General features: G+C 34.0%; 1 protein-coding gene and 1 long non-coding RNA gene across 3 annotated transcripts; one reads left to right on the top strand and one right to left on the bottom strand.

Moving 5' to 3' along the window:
* Nucleotides 1-825: 825 nt before the first annotated feature.
* Nucleotides 826-16,113, top strand: LOC145611953 (mitochondrial arginine transporter BAC1-like). Of its 2 annotated transcripts, none has more exons than XM_081667337.1 (8): nt 826-1,158; nt 2,820-2,909; nt 14,316-14,417; nt 14,587-14,691; nt 14,771-14,869; nt 14,949-15,137; nt 15,243-15,341; nt 15,470-16,110. In XM_081667337.1, exons 1-8 carry the CDS (start codon nt 1,045-1,047, stop codon nt 15,602-15,604), a joined length of 933 nt encoding a protein of 310 aa, XP_081523463.1. In that variant the 5' UTR covers nt 826-1,044; the 3' UTR covers nt 15,605-16,110. The 2 variants fall into 2 exon arrangements, with proteins under 2 accessions (XP_081523463.1, XP_081523464.1); XM_081667338.1 differs by having other exon boundaries at nt 1,100-1,158; nt 2,820-2,937; nt 15,470-16,113.
* Nucleotides 16,114-22,956: 6,843 nt separating this feature from the next.
* LOC145611982 (uncharacterized) lies at nt 22,957-24,822 on the bottom strand. The gene is made up of 2 exons (XR_014106502.1): nt 24,261-24,822; nt 22,957-23,460 (listed from the first exon to the last, which is right to left on the bottom strand). It is a non-coding gene; the product is annotated as an uncharacterized LOC145611982 (long non-coding RNA).
* Nucleotides 24,823-25,617: the final 795 nt, after the last annotated feature.

The following is a 25,617-nucleotide window of genomic DNA, read 5'->3' as shown; positions in this document are numbered from 1 at the left end:
CACTATATAAAAACATAAACATAAAGAAATTCGAGCACCCAATTTCTAGTACAAAAATTGGTTATTTAACCATCTAAACCAATTAACAACCATGTTATAAATATGAAAGTAAATGTGTATAATTGAAAATCACATTGATTAATAGAAAAAATTAAAAAAGAACACCAAAAATTTTAAATACTTATAATCACAAACTTTACCCGATGCAACGCCCGGACCACATACTAGTTTCTTCCTTAAATCATGCAAACAAGGTAAGAAACACACGCAATGCGTGTGTGTACAATATAAGAAATTTGGTTTCGAAATATTACATGCGTCTAAATTTATATAATATAGTAAATAATTATGAAAAAAGTTGTATGCAATAGTTTTTAATAGGATGGAAGGCTAGGATTTTTTATTTTTTTTTTAATTTTTTTTTTATATAAAATTTATTTAAATTTAGGTTGGTAGTAAAAAAATTTAGGTTGGTAGTAAAAAAAAAAAATTGTGGGAAGACAGTTATTTTTATTTTTGATTACTTATGAGGTATTATTTAAAAATGAGAAGGGTAATTTGGGGATAGTTAAATTTATCATATAAGGGCCTGTTCACATTTACTGAACTGAGCTGAACTGATTGTAGCTAAACTGAATTGAACATAACTAAATTGAGCTGAAATGAATAATTTATGTGAGAGAGAAATTAAAAGCTAAACCAAACTGAACTGATTGGAGCTAAACTGAAATTAAATAAATGTGAATAGGCCTTAAGCGTCGTACCCTTTCTCTTTATATGTTACTGTAGATTTTACACCTAGGCTTCTACAAGGGCTTCCTCGTCTATAATTTGTGTTGCAACATCAGAAAACGAAAAAGCTGTGGTTTCAACTCTCCTTTTCTACACTGTCCTCTCGTTTCCTGCTACTAATAAAACCAAAACCAAAACGAAAGGGTTTTACCTTTACTCATACTCTTCTTTGAGAACCTCAATCAAAGCTTACTTTACTGTAGCATCAATTACTATGGCAATGTAGACAGAGAAAGAGAGAGAGAGAGAAAAATGGTAGAAGGGTCGGCATCTTCGGCAGATGGGTCCAATTACAAGGAGTACTTGGCGGGCTTGATCGCCGGCGTCGCCACCGTCATTATCGGCCACCCCTTTGACACTGTCAAGGTCTAATCTTTCTTACTTCTACTTTTGCATTCCTCAATTTTATTCAATTTTACCAATTTCCCACCAAATTTATACAATTTTGGCACTATACCCATGTTTTTGTTTCTTTAAATTTGTTGGGGATGTCATAGATTGTTGAGCTCATTCAAAATATGGTGTATTAATTGTTAACCGAGCAAATTGTAAATATGTGAGCTTTAATATTGCTGATTGATTCTCTGAGTGCTAATGATGGGCAAACTTGACGTCTGATTTTGGAATCTTTGATGTTGGAATGAGTTCATGAGTTGGGGTTTGTTTATGGAAGATTAATTTTCTTGTGATTGACTTTAAGTGCCGGGGTTTTGTTTCGGAATTCGGATGTATGTTACCATTGTTGGTTCTATACAATGTTATTAAGTTTGAGCATAATTTGGTGGCCATGTTTGATAGACAACTTCTTGATAATGTATGGTATAAAAGTTTGTATTCGTTTTATGCTCATCTTGGAGTGCTTGTATTGGTTAGGAGGGGAAGCTTTTCATCTAATGCTATGTGATAACATCTTTAAAGCATTGCAATGGATGCAGACTTGCACTTGTAGAAAATTTAGACAAGAGCAAAGAAATTGTAATTCGTATCTATAGTGTGCTAGGCTGCTTGTAACTTGTTGCGTTTTAGGTTATCCCGCAACATAACATGTTTTGGAAGAGTTAGTATCTATGTCATTTTGTTTTTCTTTTATGAGGAATAGTTGATTATTCTTATCAACAAAAACTTCACAGCATTTACAATAAAATTACCCCTACAATATATTTTTAGTCCAATTATTTTAAACAAAACAATTGATTTGATTCATACTTGAGCTTACCAATAACAATAATAGGACATCCTACAGTACCATTATCACATATCATTTTTCATGATTGCATCTTTAATCAAGGTTAGATATTTGAGAAGCATTGGATTAGATTTCTCAATGTTACCCTTCAATTTAGGTCATTATTATTTATCAACCTAATACTTGGAAAATAATTGATGTAAAAATTCATACAATGTTGTGTGTCAGGACAGTAGCAATGTAGCATAAGTTAGGTTGACCTCTGTGATGTCAGGATCCCAGCCTTTTTCTTCGATCTTGAATAATTATCATGTTAGTTAATGGCCTAAGTTAAGCATATTGATTTTTGGGACACTATATATTAATTTATCACATTAATGCTCACTACTTCTAGTTGTGAATGAATCAAAGAATGAAAATCAATTTTGGTAAATGTGATATGTACTGCTGTGATTTTTTCATCTGATTCAAAAAACCTATATGTGATCTTTAGATACTGAAATACACTTGGCACTAGCATGCAGCCATGGACTTTGTAATACCAATACAGATTGACTTTGTAGAATTTGTAGAATTTTTTTCCAAGTATTTTAGTAAATTTACTCTCAATCTTCTTAGTTTTGAGGTTGAGAACCTTGAGATGCAGTTTAAAAACAAATATAGATTTTCACTTGGTTGAATCTGGAATCACTGTTTAAGATCTTACCAATTACGAATTATTAATTAACATCCATGAAATATATAGTACATGAAGGAGATTTTATCCTATAAGCTATCTAATTATGTTAAAGTAGATGCTTTCTTTGTGGGCCTGGCTCATATGTGGTACTCTTGTTGACAGGTGAAGTTACAAAAACACAATGCTGAAGTACATGGTGTCAAGTATAGAAATGGATTACATTGTGCTGCTAGGATATTGCAGAATGAAGGGGTATGGATCTCTGTTCTCCAGCTTTAAGGTTAGGAATTTCATGTCTTTAAGAAGGCTAAGCAATCATAATATTCATCATGGCTCTTGATTTAATTTTTTTTGAAATATTAATCATATTAACCCCGAATTAAATGGTCTATTGTATTAAAACCATCCAAACTATAAAATTAGTTATAAAGCATCCCAAATATAAGAATTACGTTCCCGTTTTAATGCTGAAGTTTTTTTCCCTCCACTTTTCTCTGAAGACTGGACCGATTAAGCTAGGACCGAACCCGGATAAGACCGAAAAAATCGGTCTAAAACCCGGACTGGACCGCTTTGGACCTTAGGATTTATTAAGAAAAATCTATTTTTGTATGGAAAACTAAAAAAATTAAGGAAAAACAATATTATAATGTCTTTTTATGTATGGTTAGTATTAAAAGCTCTTAAAATTATTTTTTTTCTAGGCATGTTAAGGATAATTTTAATCATTATTTAAGGTTTTACGCATATTGAGGTCTATTCGGTCCATTTTTTCGGCCTAGACTGATTTTTGAAGAACCCTAGATCAACTAACACCTCGATAGGTCTAGAGCTGCCACTATGCTTTTAAAAGATCAATTTGGCATTTTCGGATATGCTACCATAATTGAAAACTACTTAGGCCCCGTTCTTTAGAGCTGCTCTGCTCTGCTTTGCTCTGCTGAAATCTGCTCTGCTTTGCTTTGGTCTGCTCTGCTCTGCTGAAATCTGCTCTGCTCTGCTTCAATCTGCTCTGCCCTGCCCTGCCCTGCCTGCTCTGCTTAAAATTAATACTTAATATTGAATTATTATAATAATGTATATTTAATAATAATAATAAATAATTAATACTTAATGATAATAATAATTAATATTTAATAATAATAATATATAATTATTATTTAATAATAATATTTAATATTTAATAATAATAATAATTAATAATAATAATATAATTAATATTTAAAAATATTAATATTATTAATAATAATTAATATTTAATAATAAAATTTAATGATTATAATAGTAGTAGTTGTAGTAGTAGCAGCAGGAGCAGGAGTAGGAGTAGGAGGAGTAGGAGTAGTAGCAGCAGGAGCAGCAGCAGCAGCAGTAGTAGCAGTAGTAGTAATTATAATAATAATACTAATAATAATAATACTAATAATAATAATACTAATAATAATAATACTAATAATAATACTAATAATAATAATACCAATAATAATACCAATAATAATACCAATAATACCAATAATAATAATAACAATAACAATAATAACAATAACAACAATAACAAACAATAACAATAACAATAACAATAACAATAACAATAACAATAACAATAACAATAACAATAACAATAACAATAACAATAACAATAACAATAACAATAAGAATAAGAATAATAATAAGGATTTTTATTTTCGCAAATCTGCTCTGCTGAAATCTGCTTTGCTCTCCCAGAAGCTCAAAAGAACAGGGCCTTATTCTGTGGTGTTTATACCTCAATAAATAGGATTTTTATTTTTGCAAACCAACTTATATGACCTTATGGGACGCCTTATGGAGTATGTCCACTTTTAAATAATTTTACCGAAATTGGCCAAAAATGGTGGATTATAGCCTTCTAATTTAGCCAATTTTGGACTTCTTGGGACCCGAAAAGAAAACTTATCGTGGTTGCTCCATGGACTAAATAACGCCCTGTGAGGTCATTTGAAATGGCGGGAAACGTCTACGGGCCTTTAAAAAGTCATTTTGGCTTCTTTGGTGTACGTAACCATAATTGAAAATTACTTTTTTTTTTCCTGGTGGATTATAGCCTTTTAATTTAGCTGGACTATTTGGGACGCCTTTCACACTCAATCCAATTTTGAAAAATTTATCGAAATTAGCCAAAAGTGGTGGATTATAGCCTTCCAATTTAACTGGACTTTTTGGGACCCGGATAGGAAACAGGAAACATGTCGCAGTTGCTCCTATGGACAAAATAACACCCCAGCAAGTCATTTTAGTGGCTAGATTCGTCTACTTTGCCTTTTAAAGGTCATTTTGCTTTTTCAGTATAAATATCATTGAAATTCCTCATTTTCTCGCATTTATAGACCTATAAATAAGATTTTTAATTTTTAAGCCAATATACGCAACCTCCCAGGATGCCTTACGAACTCTATCCAATTTAAAATATCTTGTCGAAATTGGCAAAAACGGTGGGTTACAGCCTTCAAATATAGCCAATTTTAGACTTTTTTAGACCCGGAAAGGAAACATGTTGTGGTTGCTTCCATGGATCAAATAACACCTCAAGAGGTCATTTGAGTGGCTAGAACTTCCACTTTACCTTTAAAAGATCATTTTGGCTTCAGTATACGCATCTGTAATTGAAAATTACTCATTCTGTGGTGTGTTTTTTTTTTTTTTTTTTTTTTTTTTTTTTTTTTTTTTTTTTTGAAGGAATTCTGTGGTGTTTATAGACCTATAACTTTGATTTTTATTGTTCAAAACCAACATGTACGATCTTCTGGGACGCCTCATGCACTTTGTCCAATTTTGAAAAATTATCGAATTGGCCAAAAATGCTTGATTGTAGCTTTCAACTTTAGCCGATTCTGGACGTTTTGGGGCTGGAAAGGAAACATTTCGTGGTTGCTCCTAGCCTCCCATTGACCAAAAAATACCCCTTGAGGTCATTTGAATGGCCGTCCAGTTTGCCTTTGAAATGTCATTTTGGCCTTTTCGTTATACGCAGCCATAATTGAAAATTACTTATTCTGTGGTGTTTTTCGTTTTATAAATAGGATTTTTAATGTTCAAAACCAACATATATGACCTTATGGGACGACGTCTGTCTAGTTTGAATCATTTTACCAAAATTCCCCAAAATGGTGGATTATAGCCTTTTAATTTGGCCAATTTTGGACTTTTTTGGAACGAAAAAGGAAACATGTCGTGGTTGCTACCATACTTGGAGTTCATTTGAATGGCTAAAATCATCCAATTTGCCTTTGTAATGTCATTTCTACTTTTTCGGTATACAAAACCATAAATGAAAACTACTCATTTTGTGGTGTTTATATACCTATTAATAAGATTTTTATTGTTCCAATTAATATATATATGACCTCATGGGATGCCTTATGTGCTGTATATAATTTTAAAAAACTTATCGAAATTGGCCAAAAAAAGGTGGATTTAGGGCCTGTTCTCATTGGGCTAGGCTGGAACTTTCTACTTTGCTTTTAATTCTTCGTTTTTGCTTTTTCGCTATATGCAACCACAATCGAAAATTACTCATTCTGATGTGTTTATAGACCTATAAAAGGATTTTTATTGTTCCAAACCAACTTATACAAAATCCTAGGACGCCTTACGCACTAGCCCAATTATGATAAATTTATCAAAATTGGCCAAAATGGTAGATTATAACCTTCAAATTTTGACGATATTTTGGACCTATAAAGGAAACAAGTCGCGGTTGCTCCCATGAACCAAGTAACACCCTGGGAGGTTATCTTAATGGCTAGAATCATCCACTTTGCCTTTATAAGGTCATTTTGGCCTTTTCAGTTTATACAATCGTAATTGACAATTACTCATTCTTTACCGTTTATAGACCTAATAATAGGTTTTTTATTGTTCCAAACTAGCTTATATGACTCCAAGGGGTACTTTATGTACATAGTCCAATTTTCTAATTTTTTTACCAAAATTGGCTAAAAACGGTGGATTATAGCCTTCAAATTTAGCCAATTTCAGACTTTTCAAGACCCGAAAAGATAACATGTCGTGGTTGCTTCCATGGTTCAAATAACAACTCAAGAGGTCATTTGAGTGGCTAGAACTGCCACTCTGCCTTTGAAAGATCTTATTGGTTTTTTCAATATACGCAACCATATATGAAAATTACTCATTCTTTAGCGTTTATAAACCAATATATAGGATTTTTATCGTTCCAAACCAACTTATATAACCTCATACGGTACACCTTGCGGATTCTATCCACTTTTGAATAATTTTTCCAAAATTGGCCAAAAATGGTCCAATTCTTGGTACCCGAAAAGGAAACATGTAATGTTGCTTCCATGGACTAAATAACATCCCGCACGGTCATTCGAGTGGCCGGAAACGTCTACTTTGCATTTAAAAAGTCATTTTGGCTTCTTCGATATACACAACCATAATTGAAACTTACTCATTCTCTTGTGTTTATAGAGCTATAGATATGTTTTTTGGAAATTCTACATGGTGGCCCTCATTTTCTATTTGGTGGACAAAAAAAAAATGTCATAATTTCTAGTGGCACTAAAGATTTGTAAATTTCTATGTAGTGCCCTTATTATATTAAACTAGGCTTAACCAACAAATTGTGGCTTACCTTTTACTCTTTTAGCTCAATATAGTTAAGTTACTAACATACCCTTGATTTATAAAATTTAAATTTTTTTTTTTTTTTTCCTTTCTATTTCCCTTCTTTCCCTTTGCCCTCCATAACTTCAGGCCACCCTTCTTACCCCACTTCACTTTCCAGCCACCTCCCTTCTTGCCCCACTTCTATTTCTGGCCGCCTCCACCTCACCTCACTTCCCCCCCCCCCCACAACGACCTCGCACGACCCCTACAAAACACACAAAACCCCGATCAGACTTTCGGTCTCTTTCAGTTTCCGGCTAACCCATTCCTGTCACGCCATGCGAGCCACCGTGCCACACGAGCCACGCAGCATCGTTTCACGCAAACACGCAAGCACCGCATCACCTTAGGCCTTAGCCACCATATCGCACCCCTGCCCTTCTTCTCTAATGACCCAGGAAACCCAAACCACCCTACCCTTAAAACCCTCAATAATGACGGAGTTGGGATTATGGGTTAGGTTTGCATCGATTTCTGGGGAATGGAGGGGTAGTGGGAAGAGAAGGGGATGGATGGCTAGTGATGGAGGAGAGAGAGGTGGCTAGATGGTGTGGTGGCGGTGGCAGCTGGGTGGGTGATGGACTGGTGTTGGTAAGTCAAGGGTTTGAGTTAAATTATTTATGGGGTAGGTTACTAATTTATTGTATTATGGCTAAAAAAATGAGCTTAAAATCACAAATGGCTAACCATTTAATGAAAAAAGGTCACTATTTAGAATTATACCAACCTTTAGCGCCACTAGAAATTATGACACTTTTTTTGTCCACCGAATAGTTTATGTGGAACTTGAGGGCTAACATGTAAAATTTCCCTTATGTTTTTTATTGTTTCAAACCAACATATACGACCTCCTAGGATGCTTTATGCAATCTGTCCAAAAACGGTGGATTATAGCCTTCTAATTTAGCCAATTCTAGACTTTGTGACTTGTAAAGGAAATATGTCGTGGTTACTTCCGTGAAATAAATAACACCCCGGTATGTCGTTTTAGTGGCTAGATTCGTCTACTTTGTCATTTTAGCTTTTTTCGATATCCGACTATCTGTAACTATTATTGAAAATTCATCATTCTCTGATGTCTATAAACCTTTAAATAGATTTTTTTTTTCCAAACCAACATACATGAACTCCCACTCTGTTCAATTTTAATAAACTTGTCTAAATTGGCCAAAAACGATGGATTATAGCTTTCAAATTTAGCAAATTTTGGGCTTTTTCATACCTAGAAAGGAAACGTGTTCTAGTTTCTCCCATGGATCTAATAGCGCTTTGAGAGGTCATTTGAGTGGCTAGAACTTTCACTTTACCTTTTAAAGATCATTTTGGCTTTTTCCCTATACGCAACCATAATTGAAAATTGCTCATTCTGTGGCATTTATAGATCTATAAATAGGATTAAAATTGTTCAAAACCAACCTATATGAGCTCATGGGATGCCTTATGTGCTTTTCCCAATTTTAAATAACTTATTGAAACTGGCTTAAAAACGGTGGATTATTTAGTCAATTTTGGACTTTTTATTTTTACTCGGAAAGCAAGCATGTCGTGGTTTCACACATGGACTAACACCGAGAGGCTAGAACTTTCCTCTTTGCCTTTAAAAGGTCATTTTCTCTTTATAAAAATAAAGGTCATTTTTGCCTTTTCGCTTTATGCAACTATTATTGAAAGTTACTCATTTTCTAATTGTTTATTGTTACTTTAGAAGAATACTACCAAGAGGGGGGTGAATTGTAGTATGGGAGTAATTAGCTAACTTTTTACGAAATTAATACAACTAAGCTAAAGGTACTTGAAAGTCACACGGACAGATTTTACGTGGAAAACTTCTTCGCCTAACAAGAAGAAAAACCACGAACACTTGGGATTTTAGGAAAGATTCTTCACTAGAATTGGGCAATCAACCTATTACAAGCTAAAGACTCTATCTTTAAGCTCCTTAACGAACTTGAAGTTCCCTACACCAAGTCCCTCTACTTGCTGCCCTTCTCTTCTCTTTCTCTTCTCTCTCTTTCTCTTCTGACTTCTCTAAGAGTTCACTCAAAGTCCCAATCCCCAAATACAACTCGTGGAAAAAAATACTCTAATGAAAGTAATTAAGAAAGTAGACAACTTAAAGTAGAATTCGACTCTTGACTCTTTTAGAAAACAAAGAAGATAGAAAATATGATTAAGTAAGGTGAAGTTTTTCTAGAAAATATCTTCAATAATTTATAGGAAAACATAGCTTGATCAAAACGCCACAACCTCCATTACTTGAGCCACTACTGCTGCATATCAACGCCACTATCTTCCACCACTTCCAATGCTGCAAACATGTCCTAGAACCCAGGGCACGTTAAACCTCTTTGGAGCAGTTCCTTTGATAAGTGGAGAAGTCTCAATCAACACTTAGCTGCGCAAGTATAGGAGACCAGTTGATTATGCTTTTTGAAAGATATTTTCTCCGAACAAAAAGATTATTTTGGAATTAAATCAGAAAAAGATATTTTCAAAAACAAACTTTCCAACAATTTAGCAAACTCTAAATTCTATCTAAAATCATATTTTAAGCGCATTCTATTAAGTATCAACTTCTAATTATTTTCACTTATATAAAACCAAAAACATAAAATATTTTAGACTTTATAATTCTCTTAGGAAGTCTCTGCCTTGAGCCTTCATTCTACAGCTTCTACTCCGAAGCTTCTAACTAGTCTTATGTTTCTCTATGCTCTTGTTCCTTTGTCTCGAATCATCTGGTAACTTGTATAATCAAACTACACAACTTACATTCATAAGTTTGACTTGTGTTATCATAAAAACATCAAGAGCAACATTTATGGACCTATAAGTTGGATTTTTATTGATATAAACCAACTCATATGAGTGATGACTTCTCGGGATGCCTTGCGCTGTTGCGCAGTTGTTCCAATTTTGAAAATCAATTATTACCGAATTTAGCCAAGAACGGTGGATTAAAACTTTCAAATTTAGCTGATTTTGGATTTTTTCGTAACTGAAAGGAAACAAGTCGGGGTTGCGCCCATGGACCAAATAATACCCTGCCATGAGTGGCGGAAGGTCATTTGAGTGGCTTAAGCTGTCCACTTTGTCTTTGAAAGCTCATTTTGGCTTTTTCGGTATACGCTATAGTGCTATATAGAGCTGTCAATTCAGGTGTTCAAGTTGGGTTTGGGTCGGGTCAAATTAGGTCTCGGGTTAAATCAGGATCAAGTTTTGTCGGGTCAATCTAGCTTCGAATCAGATTCAGGTTCAAGTCGGGTCAATTTCAGTTCAAGTTATAACAGGTTGTTCACCTTTTCGGATATAGGTCGGGTTCAATTCGAGTTAAAATCAAATCCGGTTCAATTTCAGGTCGGATGGGTTAACAAGATGGTACATTCGGGTTCGGGTTAGCGTTGAGTCAAGTTCTAGTTCAAGTTCAATTCTAATAAATACCGATGTGGCCAAGTTGAACTATATAATTACGCCTTCCATAATTTGATCAAGCATCATCTAGATTTTATTAAACCTATGTACGAGTAATAGAGAACAAAAGTTATATAAGCTGAACAAAAGATTTTATTAAATCGGATTGTGGGATTACAGAATTATACCAATATATAAGCTCAATAAAAGGTATATAAAATTTTATTAAACCTTCCATTACTTAGGTTCATGTTTTAATTGGGTCAGGTACTAGTTTAGGTTCGGATTGTTTTCGGGTCAGATTAAGTCGGGGGCAGGTTCGGGTTCAGGTCATAAAGTATTGGATCAAATGGGTTTTCGGTTAAGATCATGTCAGGTTTAGGTTAGGTTATAGGTTACTAGTTTAACCCCATTGTTCGAGTATAGGCCGGGTTCAAATCTTTGTCGGTTAAGGTCGGGTTCTCGGGTCGGGTTAGTTTTTGACAGCTCAGACTATAATTCACATTTTTGAGGAAATTTTGAGGTTTCGAGGCCCGGTGGCGAAAAGTGTTAGACCCTAAGAGATATATCTCGGTGTCATATAATGCTGTTTGAAACCATTTATGATCATTATATGTTGTCATAAACGTCCGTGGTAAGCTTGAGTTTACGAAATCACTATAAGTTGTGAACGGGTAAAATGACCGTTTATGTGCATATTGGACGGTTACACCGACCTAATTTAACACCGGGAGGATATTAGGGACCATCATAAACGTCTCGGCAATTTTTATTTACGGCCGAAAAAGGTCAAAAAAAATTACAAAATTGAAAGCTATTTGGGCCGGTGCCGAAAAGCCTTGAAACCCTAAGGGATACATTTCGGGGTCATATAATGTCGTTTGAAACCATATATGATCATTATATGTTGTCATAAACGTTAGTGGTAGGCTTGAGTTTACGAAATCACTGCAAGTACTGAACGGGTAAAATGACTGTTTAAGGGCATATTAGATGGTTCCACCGACCCAATTGTACTCTCGGAGGATATTAGGGACCATGGTAAAAATCTCATAGTTTTTATTTCTGGGCAAAAAAGGTCTAAAAATTTAAAAATTAAAGGCTGTAATCCACGCTTTTTAAGGAAATTTTGAGGTTCAGGGGCTTGATGGTGAAAAGTGTTGAGACCCTTGAGGATATATCTCAAGGTCATATAATGCCATTTGAAACCATATATGATCATTATATGTTGTCATAAACGTCCGTGGTAGGCTTAAGTTTACGAAATCAATGCAACATGTGAACGGGTAAAATGACCGTTAAAAGACATATTGGATGGTTCCACTGACCCAATTTGATTCTTAGAGGATATTAGGGACCATGGTAAACATCTCGGCAATTTTTTTTTTCCGGGCGAAAAAAGGTCAAAAAATTACAAAAGTGAAGGCTATAATCCACGCTTTATAAGGAAATTTAGAGGTTTCGGAGCCCGATGGAGAAAAGTGTTGAGACCCTAGAGGATATATCTCGAGGTCATATAATGCCATTTGAAACCATATTTAATCATTGTATGTTGTTATAAATGTACGCGCTAGGCTTGAGTTTATGAAATCATTACAAGTTGTGAACGGGTAAAATGACCGTTTAAGTGCGTATTAGATGGTTCTACCCCCGGAGGGTATTAGGGACCATGGCAAACATCTCGGCAATTTTATTTTCGTGCAAAAAAAGGTCAAAAAATTACAAAATTGAAGGCTATAATCCATGCTTTTTGAGAAAAATTTGAGGTTTCGGGCCCGGTGGCGAAAAGCCTTGAGACTCTACAGGATACATCTCGGGGTCATATAATGCCGTTTGAAACCATATATAATCATTATGTGTTGTTATAAACGTCCGTGGTAGGCTTGAGTTTACGAAATCATTGCAAGTTGTGAATGAGTAAAATGACCGTTTAAGGGCATATTGGATGGTTCCCTCGACCCAATTGTACTCTCGGAGGGTATTAGGGACTATGGTAAAAATCTCGGTAGTTTTTATTTCCGAGCAAAAAATAGTCAAAATTACAAAATTGAAGGCTATAATCTACGCTTTTTAAAGAAATTTTGAGTTTTAGGGGCCCGATGGCGAAAAGTGTTGAGACCCTAGAGGATATATCTTGGGCTCATATAATGCCATTTGAAACCATATATGATCATTATATGTTGTTATAAATGTATGTGGTAGGCTTGAGTTTATGAAATCATTACAAGTTGAGAACGGGTATAATGATCGTTTATGGGTGTATTAAATGGTTCCACCGACCTAATTTGACTTCCGAAGGGTATTAGGGACCATGGCAAATATCTCGACAATTTTTATTTATGGGCGAAGAAAGGTTAAAAAAGTACAAAATTAAAGGCTATAATCCACGTTTTTGAGGAAATTTTGAGGTTTAAGGACCTAGTGGCGAAAAGCCTTGAGACCCTAAGGGATACTACTCGGGGTCATGTAATGTCGTTAGAGACCATATATGATCATTATATGTTGTCATAAACGTCCGTGGTAGGCTGAGTTTACAAAATCGGTGCAAGTTGCGAACGGGTAAAATGACCGTTTAAGGGCATATTGGATGGTTCCACCAACCCAATAGGATTTCCGGAGGGTATTAGGGAACATGGTAGACATCTTGGCAATTTTTATTTCCGGGCGAAAAAAAAGTAAAAAAATTACAAAATTGAAGGCTATAATCTACGCTTTTTAAGGAAATTTTGAGGTTTTGGGCCTGGTGGCGGAAAGTGGCAAAATTGAATGCTATAATTCACCCACATTGTTTGAGTACAAGGTTGGGTTCAGATATTTGTCGGGTCCTCGGGTCGGGTCAGTTTTTGACAGTTTTAGGGTCTCAACACTTTTCGCCACCGTTCCCCGAAACCTCAAAATTTCCTCAAAAACTATGGATTATATAGCCTTCAATTTTGTAATTTATTGACCTTTTTTCGCCCGTAAATAAAAATTGCCGAGATGTTTGCCATGGTCCTTAATACCCTCCGAGAGTTTAATTGGGTGGGTGGAACCATTCAATTTGCCTTTAAATCGTCATTTTACCCATTTTCGTACATGCCTCTTGTATTGGCTATAAGCTCTCACGGGGCCTTTACTTTAATGGTCATATATGGGTCCACACTATATTATATGATCCCGGGATTCATCACGTAGTGTTCTGTGAAATTCCAACACCAGCTCCCGACACCTCCTAAATCGTTCCGATTTCGTGTATTATATTGCTATACCATTTGAGTGGTTGGAACACTGATTTTCCTTTGAACCGTCATATGATACTTTTACTTTATGCTTCTTTTCATTAGCTAAGGGCCATCACTGGCCTCCATGTGCCCAACTAATGAATGTATGTGGCCCTATACAACATTATATCAACCCAAGATGTATCCTTATGATCACGAGATAATTTTTTTTTCTCTCGAATTGCAAATTATTTGTCATAAACTGTATTGGTTTAGTTGAACCCATACTGGATCCGTCATTGCATGTGATTGCTTATTTATCTCTTTTGGCAGAAAATATCTTGTTTTTTAAACTAATTGGTTGTGTTTGTATTAATAGGTAAGGGGTCTTTATCGAGGTGCTACCTCCTCTTTTATAGGGATGGGTTTTGAAAGTTCACTTCTCTTTGGCATATACTCGCAAACAAAGCAATCTCTCCAGGTAAAAATCCTTCCCCTGAAGCTCACGAAATTCACATATATTTTTTTTTTCATCAGAGATCTATTTTGAATATTTATGGACTTGAAATGTACTGTTGCTGTATGGAATCTGCTCCTTGTGGATAAAATGTGAAATGTTCCCTCTGACGGTTTGTCTATCATGGTTTAAGGGCAAGCTGCAAAGTTCTGGACCTGATTCCCTAGTCATAATTCCATCAGCTGCCTATTCAGGGGCTATAATCAGCTTTGTACTCTGTCCTACAGAGCTTGTTAAGGTAAAGTAATATGTTGTTTTTGAATATATTGTTCTAGGCGCTTCCAAGTTGACACTGAGCACTGTCTGAGCTTCTCCAGTGTAGGATGCAAATTCAAGGAACTGATTCTTTGATTCCGAAGGCCAGCACATATACCGGTCCTGTTGATTGTGCCCTCAAGACTATAAGAAGTGACGGGGTGAGGAATCTCTTTTGCTATGAATGAATTACTGAAAAGAATGACTGGTTATCGAAGAGCTGATGTCTTATATGTGCAGGTAACAGGCATTTTCCGTGGAGGGACGGCAACCTTTCTAAGAGAATCTTTGGGGAATGCTGTTTTCTTTAGTGTTTATGAGAATGTCCGACATTCTATGCACTTAAAACTCAAAGATGCTTCTAGCGAATATAGTGGCTTGGCTGAGATAGGGATTGGGATTATCAGTGGTGGCCTGGGCGGTGTTGCTGTAAGTGTCGATAATTCACAGGATTAAACCCTTTTTTTCTTCTAATTTTTCTGCCAATCATTTTGTTTCATTTCCTGAACTGTACTTTTGGCTGAAAATTTTCAGTTTTGGTCTGCTGTTTTGCCCCTTGATATGGCAAAAACCATGATTCAAACCAGCCCAGATCCAAACTACTCCAGAAATCCTTTTCAAGTGTTGAAGTTGGTATAATTTCTCTCTTTGATCTCTAGAACTTTTTTTTTCTTCATGTAAGCAAGTTCAGTTTGGACAAGCAGAAACTCTGTGTATGACTTGGTGGTTTAGCTAATATACTGACTACTGTATATATGTAGGTTTACAAACAAGCTGGGCTAAGAGGATGCTATGCTGGCTTAGGTCCAACTATAGCACGGGCATTCCCAGCCAATGCTGCAGCAATTGTCACCTGGGAATTTGCCATGAAAATTTTAGGCATCAGACACGAGTAGTTATTTATCCACAGAGATTTATTTGTAGTGAATGGAAGCAGTGTGATTTGACGGGAGGTCTGGAGTAAGGCGGATTTAATTGATTGCCATGAAATTCAAGTGTCCATGGTCTTTGAACTCATAAAGGACTTTGTGCTTTTTGGTTCACATGAGAATAAAATTCCCATGGGAATATATACTTCCAGAGAAATTTCTTCGCTTCTGCAATACCTTGGAAATGATATGTTTGGTTGGACTAAAGGATGTCCCCGTTCCCGGGAATTTCTAGGTTTAGGTAATTAATCGCCCATGTTTTATGGGTAGAGAAATTTCATATTTTTAGTGCTAACCAAACAAGCGAAATAACTACCCTAAATTGTTTCCATAAATTTCTACTTCCCCCATTTTTGTATTTATTCGGTTAACCAAACAAGCACTTAGTGATTAGGCAAAATGCAGTTTGAAAAGCATTTTAATTACTTGATGAAGTATTATTTGACTTGGGATAGTTCTGAATCATTCTAGAGTGTACTTTGTATTCCATCAATGATATTACGAGTAGTGTTTTGTTATAAATAATGATACTCTGTTTAAACTTGATCATTATTTTTTTTTTTAGCAAATTTAGTCTATTGCCTCAATCTAGACCATTTTTTCTTTTAATTTTATTATTAATTACTCCATGTATAATTTGTTTATTTGATTTTATTAGAAAACGACGTCAAATGCCAGAAAACAGGAGCTTATCAGTATAGCAACCTGTGGGGAGGAGCTACCTTCAAGGAAGGACCTCCTTATAGGCAATCTGAAATAAACCGATAACAATTACCAAACTAATAAGGGAGCACACTATGAAGTATGAATCAATGAAAGTGAAGCATAACTTCCTTCTGAACTTTGCGAGCCAGATATTCTGGTCTCATTACAACAGCTTTTCATATTTCTTAGTTCCTCCGTGTGGCTCTGCAACACGCCAACACCCTATTAATGACAGTTGCAAGCAAAGTGACACAGAATTCTTTTAAAAGAAAGAATCACTTTTCAAGTGGAAAGATATCCACCTATCAAACCTCATGGTCTGAGACCCTCTGTAGCGAGTATCAATCCAACCATTGATGAGCAAAAGACACCAAACGTGCAGCTTGGCTTTAGTATTGATCAGAACTTCTGTAAAAACAACAAGAAGCAGATGAATTGGTGTTCACTGTTCAGAGGAAGCCAATCTATTCCACAGACCCAAGCGGCCAAGCGCACCATATGACCTAGTAACTTAGGACTTAAAAAAAAGTAAGAAACTGGTTACTATGCTTCATTGTGTAGCCTTTGACATCAGGGCTAGAGTCAGCAATGGCCTATCTCGCTTGTCTGATAGGGCCCGACCTGAAAAAAAGTACAGGTTTGAGCAGCGCTAAAAGCTTATTTTTAGACAAAAACCCGAGTCCAGTCTGAAAATGCTGAGTACTATAGAAAACCCGAGTCCAGTCTGAAAAAAGCTGAGTACTGGTTTGGATAGTACGGGAATTTATACTTAGGTCCGATCTGACCTGATTATTGATCAACCCGGTGCTGATTAGTCTTGGACTATGCAACCGGGTGATGATTAATCTTGGACTATTCAGGCCCATTTTAAAGGAAAATTTTAATTAGCTCATTTACGATCCAAATAAGCCCAAAGCATTTTATAAGATTAGCTTCATTTCACATTATTTTATTTTATTTTTTTATAAGTTTTGTGTCATGAAATTAACATCTAGGAGAACTTGTGAAATAAGCCTTACCAAAAATAGCTTACTCAATTAATTATACTCGTACTTCATGTTTATTATTCGTATTCATATTTTGTCTTCATTTTATTTAAGTACTCAAGACTCAAGAGAAGAAAGATGGTTGTCAAAAGAGAGCTCCCGTTGGAAAAGTAAGCAAAATTGTAAATACTTGTCAACTTTGATAACTTTATGTCAATAATTTCCATCTAGAAGTATGAAAAGTTTTCCTTGTTATGAAAGAAAATAATGATCTAATATCGTTAAAGTATGTAAAGGAAATTGATTTTGGCACACCATTTATTGATTTTGGCACACCCCTATGTGAGAAGAGCATAGAAAATTGTGCTCTCACATAAGGGTGTGCCAAAATCAATTGGAGGTGTGCCAAAATTATTTCCCTTAAAGTATATCATAAAATTCTCTTAATAGACTCATAGTTAGTCAAATTTGAATCTCTAAAACTAAAACAGATTTTGAGTCTCGTCATTTACACTTATAAAAATATTTTTAAAAGACTTTTGAGAATCAAATCGTGTCTCACCATTCTATGAAAAGCACAATGAAACTCATTTTTTAAGTGGTGGTTTTTTTTTATTATTTTTTTTCCCCTTCACTTACAAAAGTTACAATTTTGGGGTTGGGTTGCTTACAATGAATTATTGTTTCACTTTTCCATTGCATATTCTATTCTTCACTAAAAACATTAAAAAGTTTCTGATACTTTTCTCTTGATCAAATGTGTTCGGCTCATCAATCCAATACCTATGTCATTTCACTGTTAACAAGAGTGTCAAAATCTAATGAATTTAACTACAAGTATATGAAAATCAAAAGAGTATTTATCTACTGTTCCCTCCGTCTCTTAATTCAAAGCCTATTTCTAATATTTATTATTCACATTATAAAAAGAAAGAGGTTTTGTATTAAGGGACGAAAGAAGTAGTATACAACAATGTTAGAAAATTATAGTACTAATTTCATACAAGTCCATAATATTCATGCAGTCATGCTGTTGCTCAGGGCCCAAAATCTGATGGGGCCCCAAACTCTTGAATATAATTATTTTGTTGCAATTAAATTACACTGCTTAGATTTTGGCATAGTGGCAGTACTTGGTCTATTGTTCGAATCCTATGATAGTTTGTACTTCCTCCGTTTCTATTTAGTTGACACGTTTGATTTAGGCACATATATTAAGGAGAGGAGAGAGAGTGAGAGTGGATGAAAAAGCAAGTGGGGTAGCTTGTAAATGCAAGGTAAAAAATTTACCCCAAAAGAAAACGTGTCAACTAAAAAAAAACTTCCTAAAAAGGAATACGTGTCAACTAAAAAGAAACGGAGGTAGTATATATATATATATATATATATATATATTTTTTTTTTTTTTCTTATTTTCATTTTGATTATAAAAAGTCATCAATACATTTAATTAACTGTAAAAATTTTGTGTTCTTGGCTTTTTTCCCATACTCCTTAGTCAAACGATTAATTGTAATAATTTATTTAAGATTATCAAGCTAACTACATTACATGGATCTAGTTTTGTATATTGCATATTTTTAATATAAATTATGAATAAATTAAAGGGCCTGTATTTGTCTAAATTGCACAGGGCCTCCATATTAATTTTGACGGCCCTGCGTGCAGTGCTTTGTAAAACTATTTAAAACTAGTGTGTGAGACAACCTTAATGTCCTATTCATCGTCACTAAATTACTACTCGTAACATATGCCATGTTTGAGGTTTTTTGGTTGCAAACAATTTGCAATTTCTTTCATTTCATTTTAGGTTGTTGACATGTTTTAACATGAGCACTATTTAGTTATTTTGACTTCTTTTTTGTGATAATCTACACCTAAAGATCAGAAAAATCAGTCAAATAATATTGAATCTTATTAGATTTATCTCGTCTCAATATTTATTTTTCAAATACAAGACTTTTTATTATTTTTTCCTATCAATAATAAGTGGAGTAAATATATTAATGACCAACAACCTACTTAAGAAAATACATATCAACTAAAATTAAATAGTAAAAACATTTTTATTGCGACTGATAATTTTTTTTGTAATACAAAAGCTATAGGAAATAATTTTAGTTTGTACTTTTGGAGAGGAAAAATTGCTCGTGCTTTTAATTTGGAGAGTAAAAATTGCTTGCATGTACTTATTAGTTATTTTTTTGTATTGTGTCAATTATGGTATATGTACTATGCCGACAAGTGTTTACGAAAAGTCATATATACAAATTAAAAACGTGGTTGAGAGTCTTGAGACTTTGGTTCACACAATGAAGTGATAATCCTTTTAGTATCGAGGATCATAAAACATACTTCATCTGTCTCTTATTTATAATTATGATTTACGCTATATACCTAGGGAGGTTGGTATAACTGTATAAGAATGAAGGAATAGGGACCATAAATTAAAATGACATATATGTCTCTAATGAAGAGAAAAAATAAAGGAAAAAGGTAGAGTTAGTAAGGGTATATTCATAACTTTGTTACTTATGCATGCTTTATACCATTAATATAATCTATAAATATTTGAGATTATTTTCTTAAGTTGATGATTTATAAATATATCTTGAGGTAGCTACAAAATTCTTCAAAGTATATGAAACTAATTTGATATACTCTGTATGATATTAATTTGAATTTATGGTTAAAGTTGAAAAACTTTACCTTAAAAAGAAGGTAGTAAAAAAGAAATATTTATAAAATGTGTTTAATTTCTTTTTGTAAAAAAAAATCTAGTCAATGAGTAATTTAAAACTACAAAACAATATCAATACAATTCAAAATTAGTACTCCGTACGTATGTACACATACGTATTGAGTACCAAAATCATACCTATTATACGTTCTATAAATTATGTCATGCATAATAAAATATGGTGACTAGTGGGGCCGGTTTGCCTATCCAAATTAACCTACCCAATTTTGGAAAAATTTGAACAAATCCAAATTTTGAGTGGATCATGAGCCAAAATTGTGCAAATTGGTATGTCTAAATCTGTCATGATTATCCGTTCTTAATTAAATAGTTATCTTGATAAAAAAAAAAATTAAATAAAAAAACTAAATAAAAAAGACCTTTAAAAACATCCTAGTTAAGACCTATATTGTTGCTTCATGCGTCGGTCATGCATGGTTCTCCACCCATCACGCCTTGTGAATTAACCCTGACCAACTAACTGTAGACACCCATTTGTGTCTCCCCAAAACCAAACCCAGTGATGAATGCCTTTCACGTCGAACCATAATCGAATAAGGTGAAAGTGGTTGAAAGTCAAGTATTGCGGTTTAGATTTATTAAAATTCTCTTCTCTCTGTTTTGAAAATAACTCTATTTATTTGAAGATAGCCAAACCAGTTTAGTTTGGTCCATAATTAAGGTCCAATAATGGTGTAGTTGGATGGGGCTCGAAATGACCTTTCCAACGATATATTATAAGCCCAATTCCGATGAATATTGAGGAAGTTATGGCCAAAATACTAAATTGGGCCCGGTTAATTATTTACATACGGCCCAATGATCTAGAGGAGGGCCCAATGTTAATTATTATTCCTAAAATCATTAGGATTAATTATAATTTTCTAGAAGTTTCTAGAAGGTTCTTTTTAATTCTAATATTATTAGATTTAATAATTATTTATTTTTAAAATAGACTTTTATTTGGAGTAAAACATTATTTTATTATTATTATTATTATCTTAAAAATACGTATTTTATCTTCTGTACGGATTCCGTAGATCAAGTTGATTAAAGATCGGATTCCGCGTGAAGAAAACGCGCTAATACAGGTTGTCGCCAAACGACAAGTCTGTCGCCACGCGACAGACCCTGTCGCGTCGCGACAGAGTCGATTCCTGGCGACAACGTATAGTTTTATTCCTTATCAAATTCTGTATTTTTCCGGACTATTTTTATTATAAATAGGGTCCCGAACTTCTGTTTTCAGATCATCAACTTTCATCAATTCTTACTCAATTCTCTCTATTCTCCCTCTAAGCAATATAGCTTGATTCTTTCTGTCTCTCTCTAAACCACCTTTTTACAAAACACAATATTCCGCATTCACAAGACTTAGAGTCTCTTAGCCAAGTTCGAAGTTGTCTTCGCCCTAGACGTGAAAGGTTGATATTTTCTGAGGGTTTGGTCCAAAACTAGTCAAAACTTTATTTAATTTGATTTCAATTTAATTCTTTAATTATTCTTTATTGATTTTCATTGAAGTTTACTAACTCGTGTATTTTGTTATTAGAAAGAGGTACGAGGCTTCAAAGTAAGTAGATTAGCTTACTCTCTATTTCTTTCACAGTGTAGAAAGCATGCTTATTATTGTTTTATGATTCCTAGTATCATGTTAGGATGTTATTTTATGCTTTCTAGTATCATGTTTAGGGTGCCTTTATTCTTTCTAATATCATGTTAGTACCATGTTAGGTTTAAAGCTTTGATCTTTATTGTTTAGTGACATGGTAGGAGTTGTTATTAATCTTGTTAGTATCATGCCTAGGATCTTGCTATTATTATTAAGCTTTATTATGCCTTATCATGCTATTATCATCATTATTGTTATTGCTTTGTTATTATGTTGCTTGATATATTTTATGTTGTTATTGCTTGATCACACCTTTTATGATTGTTAAAGGGAATTTGTACTTGAAATCACGCTTAATAAGATAATTAATAATCTGGTTTAGGCTAATGTGATTTTAACTCAAGTGATCGCCAATAATAGTATTATTTGTGCATTAATATCCAACCAACATAGATAAACAGGGTAGGTTTAATATGATGTTTGTATGTTATTCGAAAAGCGCACATGAATACGAGCAGAACAAAGTAGAGGCTTATTTTATAGGGCGGGTCCTTTCTTTTGTAGATTGGATTCGTACCCTCATCTCCGGACCCTATTTGGTTCAAGACCTTATGGAGTTGATGGTCCTTTTGGATTGTCTTTTGGGTTTACAAGTTCCTAAAACTTGTTGGCGACTCTTTTGCTCTCTTTTCTTTCCCTTTGGAACGCCACCATACTTTAGTGTATGATCACAGTGAGGTTCAAGTTTGGGATCATAATGCTTGAAATATTCCCTACACTAACCAATCTAGACCAACCATCCTACTTGCTTTAATTTATAGGTTGGTCTTGGTCCCCATCTACCAACTTAAGCTAGGTCAGGCTGGCCAGCTTGTGAAACGACCTATTCCATTTGCCTCTATCCAGTATCCACACAACAAAAATGAAGTAATTAGATTATACTTTTCACCAATAATATGATGATTACATACTAGATTATTATGTGACAATATAAAAACTTTAAGAAAGATAGTTTGTTCCAAATCAAAATCACAACCTCTGAATTTAGCATCTTTCCCTTGCCTTTATTTTGACATGATTATTAATTTGGAAATTAGTATGAATTATCAATATATCTACTTATCTTCTCAATCATGTCCCTTTCTTCATATGTTGTTTATAGTTAACAAACTATTTCGATATGTTCCTATGTTATCTTTTGTTGCGTTCTAAGCTAATTAAAATAATTAAAATTGACAAAAAAGGAATAACTCTCCACAATACTACACTTGATTAATTGGGGAAAAAAAAACTTGTACATGAAATGACCTTAGGATGAAGCAAATGCATGGAAATTAATCACGTACAAAAACATAATAATTCACACAATATTAATAAATAAAACATGAATAATCTTCTTGAAAAAAAAAAAACCATGAATAATCTTAACTGGAAATTATTTAGGGTAGGACAAAGATCACACATCAGAGGAATGGGGTTTGACAGAAGATAGAGAGCATTCAAAAGAATGATTAATCACTATTAGAAATAAAACCAATGATTATGCCATTGATTGGAGGCCTAATCTATGGTTTAATCTATAATAATCACAATCATCCCCTTGATGACTGCTGTGCGTCAGGCCGGTTTCTTGATCGATCTCTCCTGCCCTCTTTAGCCTTAGACTGCTGAGGGTTCTCCTGAAACATCGTAGGAGTTCTTCCGTCTCCTTTCGTTGTGTCCGGCTAGTCTTCTCCGGCAACTCCTTTTCGTGTCGTCGAACTCTGATAGGTCATGGAACCTAGCTAACACCAATACACTAATTAGAATATGTCAAGTTATAGGCATTTTATTGTTAAGAATATAATGCTAGTGAAGAACTGAAATAAATTATAGTGTACATGTAAATAATTTAACAAGCTATTGCTTACAATGAACTTGATAATCATACATGTAGTAAATTTCATCTCTAAACCTTACTAATGCATTGAATTGAAGTAGGTTATGTTCATGTGTGTACAAAGGATTCCTAAGTCATGAATTATACTAATTAATGTACTCTCCCAAATCCCAAGTAGATAAAAAGGTATCAATTGTTGTGAATTTGAAATTTGAAAGTTAAAATTAATCTAATACAAGGTAGAGCACAACCATTCTCGACAAAATGAAAAAACAACCTTGTTACAGAGATGAGTGACTAAGCTTCACTTTGGGAGTCACCTTTGAAAAGTCAATGTCAATAAAAATTATAAATTTATTGGAATTGATGTTGAGAGGAGGCCAATGATCAAATTTTGATGAAATGTTGTAAGAAGTGTCTAAAAAAAATGGCATTAAATTATGCTTTTAAGGAAATGATTTCTAGCCAGAAAGACCCTGTAAGGTATACATTTTAAAAAAAAACCTGTAAGGTATACCTTGCACCTAGATGATGTCGCAACAATTAATCAAGGAGTTAAATCAATAGGATCGACTCCTTGATGGTTGTTGCTAGTCACCTAGGAGCACATATCCGTAGGTGTACCTAAAAATTTGCTCACACACAGATATATATCGTAGAAGTATTTCTGGGTGTGAAGGAGGAGGAATGTTGTTACGCACTTGCTGCATTGTTGACAAAATCGTTGATGACTCGTGTTCACGATGACCACCGGAGCCTTGGCGTGGAACTCACATACCTTGTGACGGCGATGATAACGCTTCGCCTCGGTCAAGTCAGCCGTGCAATTGTCTGCTTGGCAATAGACAATATTGATCCCCCTTAGATCATCATCGTTACTATATCCTTCCATAATTTTTTGTTTTCCTTACAAATATGCAAAACAAGCAAGAGTGAAGAGAGTTGTAGTGATAGTGGTAGCTATAAATATAATGTTGAGTAGGAAAAAAATCAAGTTAAAAAGCAAGATAGCTTTGATTTAAGGCTTTTAATTATATATAAAGGCAACATACTTAGCTATCTAACTTGAGAAAAAGGAATAAAAATGAGATTATATGGTGAAACAAGGACAACAATGTCCGAGGACCACATTCTCCATTATTTTTGCACCTTTCATTATTAGTTGTTTAATGTTATAGATTAGCTGGAAATCTCTTTTATTTAATTTGAGTGCAAGTTGTTGGTATAGAAAATATTAGGTCAATAACAGCGACTCGACACCACTAAAAAATGCTTATTAACTCAATTTGAAAGACAACATAAAACAACACGATCCATGTATTTCTTATTATTTTTAATACACTAAGGCTTTTTTTACTTTATTCTCAAACATTTTGTTCGGAGAATAAGATTTTTGATCCAGATACAGGTACATATAAGCTGTATTTATTTTATTATAAAATTGTCTCTCATGTTAATTCACTATTCATGTTTAAAAAAAAAAAAATTATTGGTTCACTATTTATTAGCCCCACACTCACATCTATCAATTATCGACCATGATAATTATTCGCAATCTCTTAAATGAAATATATTAAAACTATTATCACAAATCAAAATTTTAAAATAACTACCAAGTAACTTTTAAGAAGCAATTCAAATACAAAACTTATACTTGTGTATCATTACTATTTTGACATTGTACATATAAAGAATTTTGTTATTGCTTACATACATTTCATTATTTATTAATAATTGTCGATATTACCTAGTCATTAATGGTAAAAATGGTAGGTAGGAAATAGTGCAACATTTTCTACTATACAACAGTGACAGTTGATGTACCACTAAAAATTAACCAATTTTATCTCCATATACAGTATATTAGCTTGACCCTTTTTAGTAAAAAACGTTCTTTTCTCACTTTCACTTTCGCATTTAATTGGCTTAGCCAGGATTTTTCTTATCACTCTCTCCATCACTCACTTTGGATATGTGTAAATTGAATATATATTTGTCTGGTGTCACATAAGATTTCTAGCATAATAATTAATATACAAAGACTAAAACTCATTACTT

Source organism: Chenopodium album, chromosome 24 (assembly GCF_948465745.1).
Source record: "Chenopodium album chromosome 24, dcCheAlbu1.1, whole genome shotgun sequence".
NCBI lineage: Eukaryota > Viridiplantae > Streptophyta > Magnoliopsida > Caryophyllales > Amaranthaceae > Chenopodium > Chenopodium album.
This window is presented reverse-complemented; position numbering and strand designations above follow the sequence as displayed.

Excerpts from the sequence above, each read along its gene's own strand:
- LOC145611953 (XM_081667337.1), top strand. The coding sequence starts at position 1,045 with ATGGTAGAAGGGTCGGCATCTTCGGCAGATGGGTCCAATTACAAGGAG. Across the intron at positions 1,159-2,819 it reads ACCCCTTTGACACTGTCAAG|GTGAAGTTACAAAAACACAA; the intron begins GTCTAATCTTTC and ends TCTTGTTGACAG. Across the intron at positions 14,692-14,770 it reads GTCCTACAGAGCTTGTTAAG|TGTAGGATGCAAATTCAAGG; the intron begins GTAAAGTAATAT and ends GAGCTTCTCCAG.